The following is an 18,460-nucleotide window of genomic DNA, read 5'->3' on the forward strand; positions in this document are numbered from 1 at the left end:
TGGGGGAATGGGGGGAGAGTGCCAGCTTGGTCATTGTGAGGGGGTGCGAGGGGGGCAGGTAGGAGGCAATGAGTGGGTCGGAGGGATTGGGATGACTGGATTCCAGGATGTTTGTACAGGCAGTAGGATAGAGTTTTTCATAGTGTGGGGGGAGAGAGAGTGCCAGAGCCAGGTGCAGGGGCATGGGGTTCAAAGGGGTGGGGAGGGGCAGTAGGTGGGGTTGATGGTGTGGGGGGGTGGTGGAGGGCAGGATGCCACCCCTAACTGGGGGTATACTGGATGCTAATGGGTGGGGGGGGCGGAGAGAGATGTGGCCTGGACTAGAGGAAATATAAATCAGGAACATTAACAGTTCCAAATCTGATATAGTTGCTACAACAGTAGCATGGCTTATGTTCTGGCAGGATGGGAACTGAATATTCCTGCTCATGATACTTTCAAGCAGACATCAGGAGGGAAGAAAGCTGGGTGGCAGTGTTAGTGAAGGATCTGTCACAGTGCCAGAATGTAAGAATATCCTAAGCGTTTATATTAAGGCAAAATCCATATGTGCAGAGCTAAGAAACAGAAAAGGAAATGATACAATTCCCGGCAATGAATCATTACCACCAAAGAGTGGTACTGAGATCTGCAGACTGACATATAAGAAAAGGACAATAATATTGGAGTGTTTTTAATTATCCCAGGGTGTAGTCAATCGAGCGTAATGTCAGTTGTGGCTCAGTTGGTTGCACTCTTGCTTCTGTTTCTCCAGAGTTTGAGTACAAAAATCGAGGTTAAACTTCACACAACTACTGAGGGACTGCTGCACTGTCAGAGGTACTATCTTTCAGGTGAAATGTTGAACTGAGGCCCCACCTGAGTGGATGTAAACAACCCTATGGCACTACTTTGAAGAAGAACAGGGGAGTTTTCTCTGGTCAATGTTTGTCCCTCAATCAACATTGCAAAAATAGTTTCTCTGGTTATTATCGTGTTGCTGTTTGTGGGAGCTTCCTGTGTGCAAATTGGCTGCTGCATTTCACTACGTTACAACAGTGACTGTACTTCAAAAGTATTTCATTGGCTGTAAGGTGTTTTGGGATGCCGGGTAGTCATGAAAGGCGCTATACAAATGCGAGTCTTTATTTTTATATGTATAATGCGGTTGAAGTGGGGAACGCTTTTCCAAGTGCATCCAAGACTGCTCCTGAGATCAGTTTGTTTCTAAGGCAGCAAGACAAGAAGCTTGACTTGATTCTGTTCTGTGCATTGAGCTAGGAGAAATAGCTGATCGAAAGGTAGGACAAGTGAGGGACAGTGACCAAAGTATAGATATGTTCAACATAAGAGATATAGGAAAAGGATAATGGAGCCAGGAGTAAGAATGTTTTACGGGGAAATATAACTGGGAAACTATTCAGCTGATTCAAAACACTGAACCATCGGAAGAGCACAGTCTGTTCAAATTGTAAGATTTATTAGAAATAAAGCAGCGCAGACATCAACAAATACTTCTGTCAGGATAAGATGAAAGTGTACTCCATAATGCTAAAGAATTCACCAAATTGAAGTGTCAGCATCAAAGCCGCTTGGGAGGGGCTGCAGACATCTCAGGAAAAAAATAATCTCCTGTGCGGTACATAGTTTGAACGCTTTATAAAAAAAAAATCACTGTTTCACCGCTGCCAGGTGCATCATCCATCCGTGTGAATCTGCCTGGAGTTTGAGCGAATACAAGTTTAGCAGGATTTGAAATGTTTTGGGGGCATTAATACTACCCCCTTCCTAACGTAAAATCATTTTTAGTCACATCCTTCTTCAATACAGTGACCCACCATAAGATTCAAGTTTGAGTGGGAGGACTGAAGACAATGGCAAGATAAATAATATTTGCTTGACTCATTTTGTTATGGGGAGGTAGGGGAAATAAACGTCCGAATGTTCCCTAAAGTAGGGGATGGGCAGTTAGTGGGGGGATGGGGGGCGGGGGTGGGAAAGAAATGGTTGAATAGTCAGACAGGGAGTAGGTTTGATGAGCTAATGGTCTTAATTTCCTTTGGACATCCTTATAGTCATATATGATAGGGTGGGAGATGGTGGGGGTGGTGGCCTGGGATGATGGAAGGGTCAGGGCACCTCCAACTAAAGGATAGATACTACCTGCATACACCCCACAGCCTTATTCTCAGATCACTGCAGTTTTAGAAAGGGGCCTGCACCATGTGCTAGTGGCTAAAATCGTATCATAGAGAAATCATCAATTTTATCAACTTGGAAGTAAAATTGTGCATTTGAGCTATGCGGCCAGAGATCTGAGAACAAACTTGTTCATATCAATAGGGATGTCTATTCTCTCTTGTTCTAGACTAACATGCAAATCACAGAGACAGGAACACACCTACAGAGATAACAATAACAACAATTTATATTTATATAATACTGCCCCTCGGCGACATCATCCAAAAGCACAGTGTTAGTTTTCACATGTACACTGATAACACCCACTCAGCAACACCTCTTTCAGCTCCTCCACTGCTGCCAAACTATCAAACTGCTTAAATAAAAGCAAAAAACTGCGGATGCTGGAAATCCAAAACAAAAACAAAAATACCTGAAAAAACTCAGCAGGTCTGGCAGCATCTGCGGAGAGGAGCACAGTTAACGTTTCAAGTCCGCGTGACTCTTCAAAAGAACTAAGGAAAAATAGAAAAGGGGTGAAAATATAAGCTGGTTTAAAGTGGGGGGGGCAGTGGGACAAGAGCTGGATAGAGGGGCAGTGATAGGTGGAAATAACCAAAAGATGTCATAGACAAAAGGACAAAGAGGTGTTGAAGGTGGTGATATTATCTTAGGAATGTGCTAATTAAAGGCAGAAAGCAGGACAAGCAAGGTACAGATAGCCTTAGAGGGGTGGGGTGGGGTGAAGGAATCGAAAAAGGCTAAAAGGTAGAGATAAAACAATGGATGGAAATACATTTAAAAATAATGGAAATAGGTGGGAAAAGAAAAATCTGTATAAATTATTGGAAAAAACAAAAAGGAGGAGGAAAATCGGAAAGGGGGTGGGGATGGAGGAGAAAGTTCATGATCTAAAATTGTTGAACTCAATATTCAGTCCAGAAGGCTGTAAAGTGCCTAGTCGGAAGATGAGGTGCGGTTCCTTCAGTTTGCGTTGAGCTTCACTGGGACAACGCAGAAAGCCAAGGACGGACATGTGGGCATGAGAGCAGGGTGGAGTGTTGAAACAGCCAGTGACAGGGAGGTCTGGGTAATGCTTGCGGACAGACAGAAGGTGTTCTGCAAAGCGGTCACCCAGTCTGCGTTTGGTCTCTCCAATGTAGAGGAAACCACATTGGGAGCAACGAATGCAGTAGACTAAATTGAGGGAAGTGCATGTGAAATGCTGCTTCACTTGAAATGAGTGTTTGGGCCCTTGGACGGTGAGGAGAGGGGAAGTAAAGGGGCAGGTGTTGCATCTTCTGCGGTTGTATGGGAAGGTGCCGTGGGAGGGGGTTGAGGTGTAGGGGGTGATGGAGGAGTGGACCAGGGTGTCACGGAGGGAATGATCCCTGCGGAATGCCGCCGGGGGGTGAAGGAAAGATGTGTTTGGTGGTGGCATCATGCTGGAGTTGGCGGAAATGGCGGAGGATGATCCTTTGAATGTGGAGGCTGGTGGGGTGATAAGTGAGGACAAGGGGGACCCTATCATGTTTCTGGGAGGGAGAGGAAGGTGTGAGGGCGGATGCATGGGAGATAGGCCGGACATGGTTGAGGACACTGTCAACCACCGTGGGTGGAAAACCTTGGTTAAGGAAGAAGGAAAACATGTCAGAGGAACTGTTTTTGAAAGTGGCATCATCAGATGTGACGGAGGCGAAGGAACTAAGAGAATGGGATGGAGTCCTTACAGGAAGCGGGGTGTGAGGAGCTGTAGTCGAGGTAGCTGTGGGAGTCGGTAGGCTTGTAATGGATATTGGTGGATAGTCTATCACCAGAAATTGAGATAGAGAGGTCAAGGAAGGGAAGGGAAGTGTCAGAGATGGACCATGTGAAAATGATGGAGGGGTGGAAATTGGAAGCAAAATTAATACATTTTTCCAGGTCCAGACAAGAGCACGAAGCAGCACCGAAGCAATCATCGATGTACCGGAGAAAGAGTTGTGGGAGGGGACCAGGGTAGGACTGGAACAAGGGATGTTCCACATACCCCATAAAGAGACAGGCATAGCTGGGGCCCATGCGGGTACCCATAGCCACACCTTTTATTTGGAGGAAACTGCTTCCCCAACCTCCGCTACTGGATAAGCAGAAATTTCCTCCAACTAAATATTGGGAAGACTGAAGCCTTTGTTTTCAGTCCCCAATCCAAACTCTGTTACCTAGCTACAGATTCCATCCCACTCCCTGGCAACAGTCTGAGATTAAGCCAGTCTATTTGCAACCTTGGTGCCAGATTTAATTCTGAGATGAGCTTCCAGCTTCCTAGCCTTGCCATCACTAAGACTGCCTATTTCTACCTCAATAACACAGCCCGACTTCATCCCTGTCTCACATGTTGCTGAAACCCTTATTCATGCCCTCATTACCTAGACTCGACTATCCCAATACGCTTCTCACTAGTCTCCCAAATTCTACCCTCCGTAAACTTGAGGTCATCCAAAACTCTGCTGTCATGTCTAAACTCACAGCAAATCCCATCTCCCCCATCATCCCTGTGCCCACTAACTGACATTGGCTCCTGGTCAGGCAACATCTTGAATTCTCATCCTTGATTTCAAATCCCTCCATGGCCTCACCCCTCCCTATCTCCGTAATCTCCTCCAACTCATCCGAGCTGGCAAAGTACTGTGCTCAACCAATTTTAATCACTCCACCATTGGTGGCAGTGCCTTTAATTGTCTAGGTCCCAAGTTCTGGAGCACCCTCCCTAGATCGCTCCACCTCTCTAATTCGCTTTCCCCCTTTAAGACATTTCTTAAAATCTACCCCTTTGACCAAGCTTTTGGTCATCAACAGAATATCTCCTTATGTGTCTCGGTGTCACATTTTGTTTTATAATGCTGCGGTGAAGCCTCTTGGGATGTTCTATTATGTTAAAAGGGCTATATAAATGTAAGCTGTCGTTGGTATGTAGCACCTTTAACACAATAAAACCTCCTAAGGTGCATCACAGGAGTATTCCACCTCCTCCTCCTCCAGGTACCATGCCCTAAGAGGATTTTAGCAACCGTGAACTTCCATTGGATTGGTCCATGATTATGCTTGGCAAAGTACTGCACTGGTTTGCCATTGCCTTCTGCAGTATGGCTGACCAGGCAACTCTCTAGCTCTTTACCGCCAGGCATCAGGTGCACGGGAAGGATTTACAGGCTGATACTCGACCTGTTTGGTTATATTACAAACACACCTTCCCTGGCCCTCAAGTCCTGGAGCAGGGCTCAAACCCAGAGCTTCTGGTCCGGAGGTACAGACACTACCACTGCACCACAGGACACAGGAGCATCACAAGCAACATTTGACACTAAGCACATAAGGCAATGGCCAACAGCTTGATCAGTGAAGTAGGTTTTAAGGAGCTTCTTAAAGGAAGAAAGAGAGGTAATCCAAGAGGTTTAAGGAGAGAATTCATGAACTTCGGAACTTAGGTATTCAATAAAAACAGAATATTTCAGGAGGACCTATAGCAGGGATGGCTTCTTGCCTCCTCTCTGCAATGACCAATTTTTTCAGACTTCATTCAACAAATTACTACAACAGTAGCTAGGTTCTCACTTAAATATCACAAGAATAGTATTATAATATATATAGTAGTAGCATTTTGCACATTAGTAGCTGCATAAGGTTTCAGTGTACTCTTTCTTTGATTTAATACTTAACTGGGGCAGAATTAGCGATTATTCCTGATCTCGCCACCATTTTTGACTTGTTCTGTATTCCCAATCAGTCGAGAATCATCTCCACAATAGAAACTGGGCCCATGACAAGTTTATTACTTCTGCTCCATGAGAGGGATGATCATGCAGACATACAATCCCAGGATGCGAAAAACAACCCATGATATCTTCCCCCAGTGATCATTCTTCATGTTTTTGAGTCCAGCGGGCAGTGGTAGACTATTCAACCGATAAGGAATTATAGTCGCACCCACTCTTGTCCTTGCCTGAATTTCAAGCCCACTCTTTACAGTGGGAGTGACCGGGCACTTACCTGAACAGGGACGTTTGCTATTTCCCTTTCCTGTGTCAAGAATGCTGAGACCATTTGCTGATGATTAAATCCATCAAAGACCTAGGGCTTTTCCAGTTTGTATGACTCAGTGTTACAATTTGCCACTTACCAACTGGTTCGATTTCTATGTCTTGGTAACCGTGCTCCCTCGTACTCCCGCACGGATACCACAACACATCTGTTACAGGCAGCTGCCAGCTCTTCTTAAACTGCTTAAACAATTACTAAGTAATTAATTAGTAATTAGTTAAATAATTACTATTACTTAAATGCAGTCATTCTCACTAATTTGGCACGTCCTTACCTTGCAAAGAATGAGGCCGCGGCTGAAGTCCCACTCGAGGCCACGCTGGACACATAAGTGCCCTGGGAGCTCGGAAAGCTGTACACTGACGGCTTGTCGGAGTTATAACGGTTCAGGACAGCCTCGGTCAACCCTTCCCGGCAGCTCTCGGACATCAGCTGGGATATCTGCAATGGAAAGGGCGACACAGGTCATGACACACCTTCCCGGGAAGCGTTCCAAACCCGATCCAAATCCCAACCCAATTCTCCAAAACAAGGCAAATTTGAAAGATCTCAGGTAGCGTTCTACGGGACAAAAAAAATACTCCACCAAAAACCACCCCCCCCCTCAAAGACCAAGTGGAGCCTTTGACATCATTTCAACAAATACAAGTTCACAATTTCTCATCTTACTCCCACTAACCTCTCAACCCACCCGTTTGTTAGGGAATGACATTCCTCAAGATCTACAGCAATAAGAGACATGATGATCATGCTCAGAGTTACTCCCATACTTGGGTAATCCTGAAATGGGCCTGTATGAATCGCTTAAGCCCAATTCTGAGACTTGACTCCAGTGTAAGTTCCTGCAGCTTTCTGGGCAAGAAGGAAGCAAACAGAATGTGCAGTCCTGAAGGGTAAATGATCTGTGGAGTAAGTCAGCAGAGGATGGACAGCATGAATAGATTCAGAAACAACTATAGATATTTCTGGAGATCAGCCACAATTTAATTAGATGATGGAACAGGCTTGAGGGGCTGAATAGCCTTCTTCTGTTTCTATGCGGTAGAAAGGATCAAGGAAGATGGACAGAAGGTGTCTGAGAGAGGAAAACAATCGACTGGCTTATGGAATCAATAGATTTTTGCTGTTGCGAAGCACTCATGTTCTCACGGGGTTTGTATATTATTGCTTTAACATTATCCTTATTTCATTATTTTCTTTCTCGGTCATTAGTCTATTCCATTGTTCATTTTCTTTCAGCCTGGCAAATTGTCTAAGGGGATAAATGGAAGGAATAGGCTGCCTGATAAAACCTGGTCCTTTCACAGGCTATGTACAAGCTCTGCCCCAAACTACAATAGGATAATGACCAGATTATCTGTTTGGATTAGTGATCATGGTTGAGCGATAAGTATTGGACAAGGCACCGGGCAGGGATAGCTCTCCTGCTGTTCCTCAAAAGAGTCCCATGGGAGCTTTCATATCCACTCAGGAGGGCAGACAGGGCCTTGGTTTAGTGTTTCATCTGAAAGGAAGCACCTCCTACAGTGCAGCGCTCCCTCAGTACTACAATGGAGTGTCAGCTAGATTTTTGAGTGCATAAGTACTCCTTAAAAACCATCAAGCAAAACGCTTATCCATATTGACATCTACAACATTCAACACTGGCCTCCCACTTTTCAAAGTCAATCCCCCCACCAACCCCCCAAAACACCCCCAAACCCTAGTAACAAAGGAATTATTGTGCTTTTGACCTTGGTCTATAGCTGCCCCCATAATCCTGCACTCAGCTCCAGTTACATTACCATATGACAACTTTGCTTTGTAATATTGGGAGGTATCAACGCCAGCTGGATATATCATAACATCTGGATGTAATGTCCCATCATTGACAGCTGCATCCTCCAGTGGGCCAGAATCAAACAGAAGGAAAGCATTGCATTTATAAAGCACCTTTCAGGATGTCCCCAAAGCACTTTACAGCCAATGAAGTACTTCTTTGAAGTACAGTCACTGTTGAAATGTAGGAAACAGAGCAATCAATTTGCACACTGCAAGCTCCCACAAACTACAATAGGATAATGACCGGATTATCTGTTTGGTTTAGTGATCATGGTTGAGGGATAAATATTGGCCAAGGCAGTGGGAGATAACTCTCCTGCTGTTCCGCGAAACAGTCCCATGAGGTCTTTCACATCCGCTCAGGAGGGCAGGCAGGGCCTTGGTTTAGTGTTTCATTGAAAGATAGCACCTCCTACAGTGCAGCGCTCCCTCAGTACTGCAATGGAGTGTCAGCTAGATCTTTGAGCTCAAAGGTGGATTTTACATCCCTCCCGGAGGCGAACTGAGAGGTCAGGTGGGGGGAGGGAGGGGGAGTCGGGGGGAGGGTGTGGAAATCGTGTGCGATGGCAGGGGACAACATGCCCATCACCTACCCGCCTCAGCTGGTATTTCACCAATGGTGGGGAAGGCATCGGGCAGCCTACCAGCCCTTGGGCCAATTTGAGCCCTGAAGTGACCATGACACATGGCAAAGCTGCCAGGTAAACCACAACGGCCTTGTTAAGGGCTGGAAGGGGGAGGGGGGGGAGGGGTCCCTCCTGTTTGGTTACCCTATGCCCATCAGGGGCCCATCCTCCCCCCAACATGTTCCCTCTCCTGCCCTCTCTATCCTGGCTCCGGCGAAACAAATTCCACCCCGAATCGCCTTCTAATCCGGTTCCAGTAACAATCGTCACTGAGGAACTGCCCGCAGCCCCAGGAGTGGGAACCCCTCCAGGAGGCATTGGTGGGATTGGAGGGCTGCTGGCCTTCCGACTGGCTGACCGATGGGGGCAGAAGTCTCGCCCCCAGCCAATGAGCAGCTCAAAAGCCGTAAAATCAGCTCATTCTTCTTGGTTGTGCTGAGGCGGCCTCACCCTCACCCTCACCCTCCCCCCAACAGCCTCCATGTAAAATTCCACTCCAATGTCTGGAGTGGGAGTTGAGCCCACAGCCTTCCGACTCAGTAGGCAAGGGTACTACCAACTGAACCGCAGCTTGCACCATAAGCATTCAAAGTCATTTGAAATTTGCCTGCCAGATTACTACGAATACTCCTAATTTTACACTGGGCCAGTTTTACAGTAATGCCTGAAAAGCTTGTGATCACTGGTTGCAGTATGACATGCTTAATGGGTTCATTTTTAGAGTTTGTGGTCCCAGAGGGGAGATACAGTTGCTGGGAGCACATACCACATATCCAGGTCCGCATTGTACAGTCAGAAATTTCTGGACGTGCTGTGCCTGATTATCTGATTAACGCTTCCAGGAGACGAGGCTACCAACAGGGACCGCAGACTCAGAAAATGACCCAGTGCATCATATTATATCTTCCACCAGTTACTTTAGCCTGTCAAAATGAATGTGGGATTGATTATTTCAGAGAGCGTGCGGTGTAGAATTAACACAAGAAATAGTTGCAGGAGTAGACCATATGGCCCGCGGAGTCTGTTCAGGGACCAATTTAAACGCTGACATTGCAGGTTCGATCCCTGTACTGGTTGCAGTAGTTTCTGGAGCCTGTCTCCTTGCCTTAACCCATGGTCAAATCATATTGAGCCTGGAGGCACGATTAGCAACCCTCAGACAATGAGGGCACTGCATAGGGGGTGGAGAAAACAAAATGGGCAAACAGCTGATTTAAATTGCAGACGAAGGAATGTCTTACCAATGCGTTAAGCTTCCCTCTGCAAATATCATCAAGTCCAGTCTAGGCTATAATCTTTTTGTTTGCAAAGCAATGTTCTTAAAGCAGGCAGGCTGACACACAGCACTGGTGTTTCCGCCTATCACACTACAGACCTCCAAGACTGAGTGGTTGAGAGAGGTGGCCAAGATCTCCCCAACAGAGCAAAGGAAAAGCAGTGGGAACGGTTACTGTGCAAGGACCTCACGATGATGACGGCAGGTCTGCCATTTTGCAAATGAAACGGAGCCATTACATACACTGCTGCTCTCACCCACGCCCGACAGTTCTACTTCCTGAACCAAGAGATAGCGACAGGTCTGCCTTCCCAACTATTGCAACCAGGAGGGAACTTTCACTGTCACAGTGCTGGGTCCTGGTTTCTGACTATAAGAATTGTCCGACCACAAAGAAAGAGGTATGAGAGCTGAAGAGAGGGAGCAGTGGGCACTAGCAGACAGCCCTTCCAACCCCCTGCTCCACCCCCTACACCCATCCAGCATTTGAAACGGTAGACTTGCCATCTCTGACCACTATTTATTATCACTTTCCTGCTGGTGGTCCCTGGCGTTGTCAGTGGGAATGGCTGTAAAGAGGTGAATCGGGTGAGTTCTGGCGCCCTAGCTCTTCACTGGCATCACTTCGACAGGCCCTTTAGCCTGTAACTGGGAGATCAGGTCTGCCTTTGAATCGCAATAACTTTTTCTTCCGAAGAAAAGTAGGGAAAACCTCTTTGCCTCCTCACTTAAAAAGAAACAATTCTAGGAAAGTGTGAGTGTATTGCTGCAAAGAGAGACATGTTGAAGCTTTTTGCCTTGCAGTCATCTGGACACTTAGCAAGAATACCAATATAAAGTTCAAACAATGCTTGGCAGTTAACTGTCAGTCACCATTTTGGTGCATTCTCCAAGGCAATGCCTCTACCAATCAGAGTCCACTTACCAACCAATCAGCACTCTCTTCACATACAGTATAAATTGTTGTTTTCCCCTTACATTGGTGTTCTTGCAAAGTCTCCTGATGAGTGCAAGACCAAAAGCTTCGACTTGTTCTCTTTGCAGCGACACTCAGGTTCTGCACCATCAAACGACTAAAAATGTGCCTCCTGAGATGTCACTATTAGAGGGCTCTTAACTACAAAGAAAAATGGGCATTTTCTTGCAATTTTGTGAAAAGAGGAACTTCACTCCTTCCCATTTCTGTACCCATTAAACTGTATTTTGATTGGTGTCTGAAGGGGTGAGATCGGGTTCAAGAATCGCGTGTTTATCGCTGAAAAGAAAGACATATCACTGAAGCTTTTCGTCTTGCACGCATCAGGGCAAATGCAAGAATACCAATTTTCAAATGGTCACAACAATTATATTATAGGAGCAAAGGGTGTTAATTGGTTGGCAAGTGAACTCTGATTGGCCCAGACGTTGCCAGGGAGAAGGCAACAGGGAATTATAGGCTTCCCAAGCTCTCGAGTAATTTAAAAAAGGTGCAAGGCTTGAAGATATTCCTTTTGTTTTGCAGAGAGCAGCTCCCTGCATATGAATGTATGTCACTTCTAGCAAGCATAAATGAGCCACTTTACGAGCTCAGCTGATTATCTTAACTTGGTTGCTAGTGTAACTAACGTATTTCTTCAAATCTTTAGCCTCGTATTAAAAAGCAAGCCTCAGGTCAATGGCGTTCAACTGACTTTTGGGTTCTTATTGACAGTCACAACAACTCCTGACTGGGATATTGCTCAGATGCAAGTGAAAATGTTCCTTTGTACATGTGCCATGAAAAGTTAGGAGATGGGGAACTGTCTTGCTAGTGCCCAAAAAAAATTGGGTCGATGGTAAAACTGTGAATGGTTAGCTGCAGTACCGGTTAGGCCTGTGGGTGGCAGTGTGATAGGACTGAATCTTCCCTGGGAGGCGGATTTAACTGCTGGGAGGGATGGGCACATTTAGATCCCCTGCATCCAGCGTTCAGAATCACAGAATTGTTACAGCACAGAAGGAAGCCATCTAACCCATTGAGGTGGACTGCCACCTCTGCCAATGGTTACTGTCATTCTTCTTCTGTTAATCCCAGGGTGGCTGGCTCTGGCAATGGCAGAGGGAAGGACAATCAGCTAGGTTCCCCAAATGTCTTCCGCCTGCAGCCCAGGGGTGGGAAGGGGTGGGGTCACCAACGTCCCTGCTCGAGGGAGAGGAAGATTTCTTCCAGCGGATGGCATGGTGGGTGCATGCAAAGGCTGGGCCCACTTCGCAAAGGAGGAGAGAGATGTGAAGAGGTAGCGAGGTCCAGAGCTCGGGGCCTAAACAGCTGAAGGCATGACTACCAATGGAGGAGGTGAAGGAAACTGGAGAGGCACAAGAGGCCGGAATTGGGAGGAGAACGCAGAGATCTCGGAGGGAGAGCTGGAGGAGCTAACAGAGACAGGGAGCAGCAGATATGGCCCAGGAGTTAAATTCACCCCAGCTTCAGGCCACTAATCTCCTGGGAGGGCTTGACACTCGCTCCTCAGTCCCTCCCTACCTCCAGCAGGGAAGTTGCTCTGGATTAAAATTGGACTTTGATGCTCTAAGATCCATCTGAAGAGACTTTCCAATAGATTCAGTTTATTACAATTCCATAGTGATTCAGACTTCCTTTGAAACATTCCTGAGGTCTCCAAAAATGCTCGTTACTGTCAACACTTGAGTACAAATTTTAAACACTAATTATACGGGCCAGTAAATAAACATGCCATGGAGGCTAACCTCGAAGGCAAGACTGCGCTTACATTACGCTGAAGTTGTTTAAAATACCTTCGACTCGGTGTGAAGCTAAGTAAGAGGAATCATTGTATGGGGTTGATTATGTTTCCTGAATGTTATTAAGTTGAGCAGTTCAGGCAACAGAATGAACACTGTCTCTCCAACATTCAGTTCAACAGAACCCTGTCTGTTGTTGCAGTCTGAAGGATCCCTCAAAGGGGAAACTAAAATGTAACCGAGGCAGGTTTGTCTTCACCTCTCTTTCCCATTCTGCTGTGGGGTTTCTAGCTTTTTACACTTATTCCGACAAGAGGCAAGAGTTGACAATACGACCTTGTAAAATGAGCCTGGCATGGTGGCCAGTATATACTGAGCCTTAAAAAGAAGCACTGTGTTCATCATTACATACTTGGCCAAGCTCTTTGGCCTCGAAGATTAGTGTTGAAATACTTAACCTATTAAACTCTCTATTTTGCTAATTTAATACTTGTTTTACTCGATAGAGGCTGGGGAAATCGAGACTACATTTCTTTAAGGGGGTGAGGTTATTTTATGAGGCTTGAGGGCACAGGCCAGGTCGACTCTCCAATGCAGTACTGAGAGAGTGCAGAATTGTTGGAGGTGCTCGCTTTTGGATGAATTTTAAAGCTGTCTACTCTCTCAGGTGGATTTCAAAGATCCCACGGCACAATTTCTAAGAAGAGCAGGGGGTTTATCCCCAGTATTCTGACAAATATTAACCCTCAATTGATGTCACTAAAACAGATTGTCCAGCCATTATCACATTGCTGTAGGATCTTGCTGTGCACAAATTGGCTGTTGCACTTCCTACCATACAACAGTGGCAGTCATGACACTGGGGATAACTCTCCTACTCTTCTTTGTAGTAGTGTCATGCGATCTTTTACATCCACCCAAGTAAATAGGCAACCTGGCCTGGGCACTCAAGCTTCATAAAATAACCTCTCCGCCTTAAAGAAATGTAGTCTCGATTTCCCCAGCCTCTATCGAGTAAAACAAGTATTAAATTAGCAAAATAGAGAGTTTAATAGGTTAAGTATTTCAACACTAATCTTCAAGGCCAAAGAGCTTGGCCAAGTATGTTATGATGAACACAGTGCTTCTTTTTAAGGCTGGGTATATACTGGCCACCAAGCCAGGCTCATTTTACAAGGTTGTATTGTCAACTCTTGCCTCTTGTCAGAATAAGTGTAAAAAAATAGCCTCAGTTTTAACATCTCATCCAAAAGATGGCATCTGAGATAGTGCAGCACTCCCTCAGAACTGAACTGGACATCAGCCTAGACTTATGCGTTCAAGCCACGGAGTGACACCTGAATGCAGAACCTTATGACTTAGTGGCAAGGGTGCTACATACTGAACCGTGGTTAACACATAAGTAAAAGGTCATTTGGCCCATTAAACCCATTCTTTCACAAGATCACATGTGAGCTGCCCTAATATGGACTCGACCAAACATATTTCAACATCTCAAAGGATGTCAACAAACACTACAATCCGCTGCAATATGGGCCCCATGGTTTCTGACGCCTCATGAAAATTAAAATCATCCCTCTGATCTCTGCTCTTGCTTCAGGCTTGTGAATGCACTTTTTTTTTCATCCAGAGAGTGTTAAAACTTGGAACTCACTACCACAAGGAGTAAATGAGACAAACTACATAAATGTATTTCAGGAGAAGCCAGATGAACCAATGAGGAAGAAAGGGATAGAAAGATATGTTGATGGGGTTAGATGAAGAAGAGTGGGAGAAGCTTCATGTAGAGAGTAAACACTGGCATGGACCTGATAGGCTGAATGGCCTGTTTCTGTCCTGTGACCCACTTTCTGTGGGACAGTTGTTATTAACGCCCCCGGCTCCACCATTTCCCTTTCTCACAAGCTCAGCAGGAACGTCAGAGGGAAGATCATCTTTTCTCCATTTATATTCCAAACAAAATATCGGTGAGACAAAAAATATATATACTTATTAAAAAAATAAATTGTACAGCCAAGCCAACCAAAGAGTAAAGAAGGTGGCAAACAAATGAGGTGTCAATCCTCAGCTTCCTTCACCCCACCACCGGTGGCTGTGCCTTCAGCTGCCTCAGCCTTAAACTCTGGAACTTCCTTCCCCCTCTTCTTAAGACTCTCCTCAAAACTTCCATCTTCGAGCCAAATCTGGGTTACCCATCTTAATGGTTCCTTCCTTTGACTCAATGCCAATTCTTCCCTGAATATACTCCTGTGAAGCTTCTGGGGGCATTTTACTAAGCTAAAGCCGCCATATAAATCCAAGTTGTTGACGTTGTTGATGGTGGTGATGCCAGAGGACCAAACTATGACTCACCCTCCCAAACGCACAGGCGCTCAAACAAATGTTGAGGACATACGAGAAATGATGCATTTGGTTTGGAGGGAAAATAATTGGTAGTTCACAAAGATGTAAAACAGCTGGAATTTCACTTGTATCAAAATTAAATGTTGGTATCAGATACAGAGAAAAGGTCTTCTAAATGGGCTATGGAAAGCTGCCTTACATGGTGGGAGCCACAAGGCACAAATGGGGAGGCGATGGCATAGTGGTATTGTTGCTGGACCAACAGCCCAGGGTAGTGCTTCAGGGACCTGGGTTTGAATCCCACCATGGCAATAAAAATTCAATAAAAATCTGGAATTAAAAGTCTAATGATGAAATGATTGTTGTAAAAGCTGATCTGGTTCACTGGCCCTCTTTAGGGAAGGAAATCTACCATTGTTACCTGGTCTGGCCTACATGCAATGGCCTAACAAGCCACTCAGTTGTAACAAACCACTAATAAGTCACAAAAAAGGAATGAAACCAGACAGACCACTTGGCATCGACCTAGGCACCTGAAATGACAACGACAAACTCAGCCCTGTCGACCCTGCAAAGTCCTCCGAAGTTCACTGGGGGCTAGTGCCAAAATTGGGAGACCTGTCTCACAGCCTGACATAGTCATCCTCACGGAATCATACCTTACAGATAATGTCCCAGACACCACCATCACCACCAGCAAAGGTCGGGGTACAGTGGTATACAGTCAGGGGGTAGTTGTCCTGGGTGTCCTCAACATCAACTCCAGACCCCATGAGGTCTCACAGCATCAAGTCAAACATGGGCAAGGAAACCTGCACATTACCATGTACCGCCCTCCCTCAGCGGATAAATCATGTTGAATGCCATTTGGATGAAGCACTGAGGGTGGCAAGAGTACAGAATGCACACTGGCTGGGTGGGGGGGCTTCAATGACTATCACCAAGAGTGGCACGGTAGCACCATTACTGGCCAAGTCCTAAAGGACATAGCTGCTAGAATGGGTCTGCGGCAGGTGGTGAAGGAGCCAACAAGAGGGAAAAACATCCTTGACCTCATCCTCACCAACCTGCCCGCCACAGATGCAGCTATCCATGACAGTATTGGTAGGAGTGAACACCACACAGTCCTTGTGGAGGCTACGTCCTGTCTTCACATTGAGGATATCATCCATCATGTTGTGTGGCACTACCACTGTGCTATATGGGACAGATTTTGAACAAATCTAGCAACTCAAGACTGGACATCCAATGAGGCGCTGTGGGCCATCCATCAGCAGAATTGTACTTAAACACAATCTGAAAGCTCATGAACCGTCATATCCCCAACTCTACCATTACCACCAAGCCAGGGGATCAACCCTGGTTCAATGAAGAATGCAGGAGGGCATGACAGGAGCAGCACCAGGCATACCTAAAAATGAGGTGTCAACCTGGTGAAGCTATAACACAGGAACACAGGACTACTTGTGTGCCAAACAGCATAAGCAGCAAGTGATAGATAGAGCTAAGCAATCCCACAACCAACCGATCAGATCTAAACTCTGCAGTCCTGCCATATCCAGTCATGAATGGTGGTGGATAATTAAACAACTCACTGGAGGAGGAGGGTCCACAAATATCCCCATCCTCAATGATGGTGGAGTCCAGCACATCAGTGCAAAAGATAAGGCTGAAGTATTTGCTACAATCTTCAGCCAGAAGTGCCAGGTGGATGATCCATCTCGGCCTCCTCCGGAGGTCCCCAGCATCACAGGTGCCAGTCTTTAGCCAATTCAATTCACTCCACATGATATCAAGAAACAGGTGAAGGCACTGGATATTGCAAAGGCTCTGACAATATTCCGGCAATAGCACTGAAGACTTGTGCTCCAGAACTTGCCGCACTCCTAGACAAATTGTTCCAGTACAGCTACAACACTGGCATCTACCCTGCAAAATGGAAAATTGCCCAGGTGTATCCTGTACACAAAAAGCTGGACGAATCCAACCCAGCTAATTACTGCTCCATCAGTCTACTCTCAATCATCAGTAAAGTAATGGACGGGGTCATCAACAGTGCTATCAAGCAGCACTTGCTTAATAATAACCTGCTCACTGATGTCCAGTTTGGGTTCCACCAGGGGCCACTCAGCTCACGACCTCATTACAACCTTTGTTCAAACATGGACAAAAGAGCTGAACTCCTGAGGTGAGGTGAGAGTAACTGCCCCTTGACATCAAGGCAGCATTTGACCAAGTATGGCATCAAGGAGCCCGAGCAAAACTGGAGTCAATGGGAACCTGGGGGAAAACTCTCTGTTGGTTGTAGTCATACCTAGCAAAAAGGAAGACGGCTGTTGTTGTTCAAGGGCAATCATTTCAGCTCCAGGACATTGCTGCAGGAGTTCCTCAGGGTAATGTCATAGGCCCAAGATCTTCAGCTGCTTCATCAATGACCTTCCTTCCATCATAAGATCAGAAGTGGGGATGTTCACTGATGATTGCACAATGTTCAGCACCATTTGCAACTCCTCAGATACTGAAGCAGTCCATGGCCAAATGCAGCAAGACCTGGACAATATCTAGGCTTGGACTAACAAGTGGCAGGTAACATTCGTGCCACAGAAGTGCCAGGCAATAACCATCTCCAACAAGAGAGAATCTAACCATCACCCTTTGACATTTCAATGGCATTACCATCATTGAATCCCTCACTATCAACATCCTGGGGGCTACCATTGACCAGAAGCAGAAATGGACTAGCTATCTGAATACTGTGGCTACAAGAGCAGATCAAAGGCTAGGAATCCCTGTGATAAGTAACTCACCTCCTGACTCACTGAACCCTAGCCACCATCGACAAGGCACAAGGCAGGAATGTGATGGAATATTCCCCACTTGCCTGGATGAGTGCAGCTCCCACAACACTCAAGAAGCTCGACACCATCCAGGGCAAAGCAGCTCACTTGATTGGCACCACATCCACAAACATACACTCCCTTCACCACCGATGCACAGTAGCAGCAGTGTGTACCATCTACAAGATGCACTGCAAGAACTCACCAAGGCTCCTTCGACAGCACATTCCAAACCCACAACCACTACCATCTAGAAGGACAAGGGCAGCAGATAGATGGGAACACCACCGCCTGGAAGTTCCCCTCAAAGTCACTCACCATCCTGACTTGGAAATATATTGCTGTTCCTTCACTGTCGCTGGGTCAAAATCTTGGAACTCCCTTCCTAACAGCACTGTGGGTGTACCTAAACAACATGGACTGCAGCGGTTGAAGAAGGTAGCTCACCATCACTTTCTCAAGGGCAACTAGGGATGGGCAATAAATGCTGGCCCAGCCAGTGAAGCCCTCATCAAGTGAATGAATTAAAAAATTTAAAAAACTAGCTTCTCAGTTCAATAGCAAATAAGCTGCAATGGAAATATTAACATTTTGGAAAT

At 46.0% G+C, this 18,460-nt stretch overlaps 1 protein-coding gene across 1 annotated transcript in view; it reads right to left on the bottom strand.

The window, feature by feature from the left end:
- kif26ba (kinesin family member 26Ba) overlaps positions 1 to 18,460 on the bottom strand; it is a 316,541-nt gene that overhangs the window by 174,531 nt on the left and 123,550 nt on the right. The window contains exon 4 of the mRNA XM_041182843.1: positions 6,515 to 6,681. Within this exon, the coding sequence (XP_041038777.1) occupies positions 6,515 to 6,681 (167 nt within the window). The remainder of the gene's footprint in view (positions 1 to 6,514; positions 6,682 to 18,460) is intronic.

This window comes from Carcharodon carcharias, chromosome 2, assembly GCF_017639515.1.
Source record: "Carcharodon carcharias isolate sCarCar2 chromosome 2, sCarCar2.pri, whole genome shotgun sequence".
NCBI lineage: Eukaryota > Metazoa > Chordata > Chondrichthyes > Lamniformes > Lamnidae > Carcharodon > Carcharodon carcharias.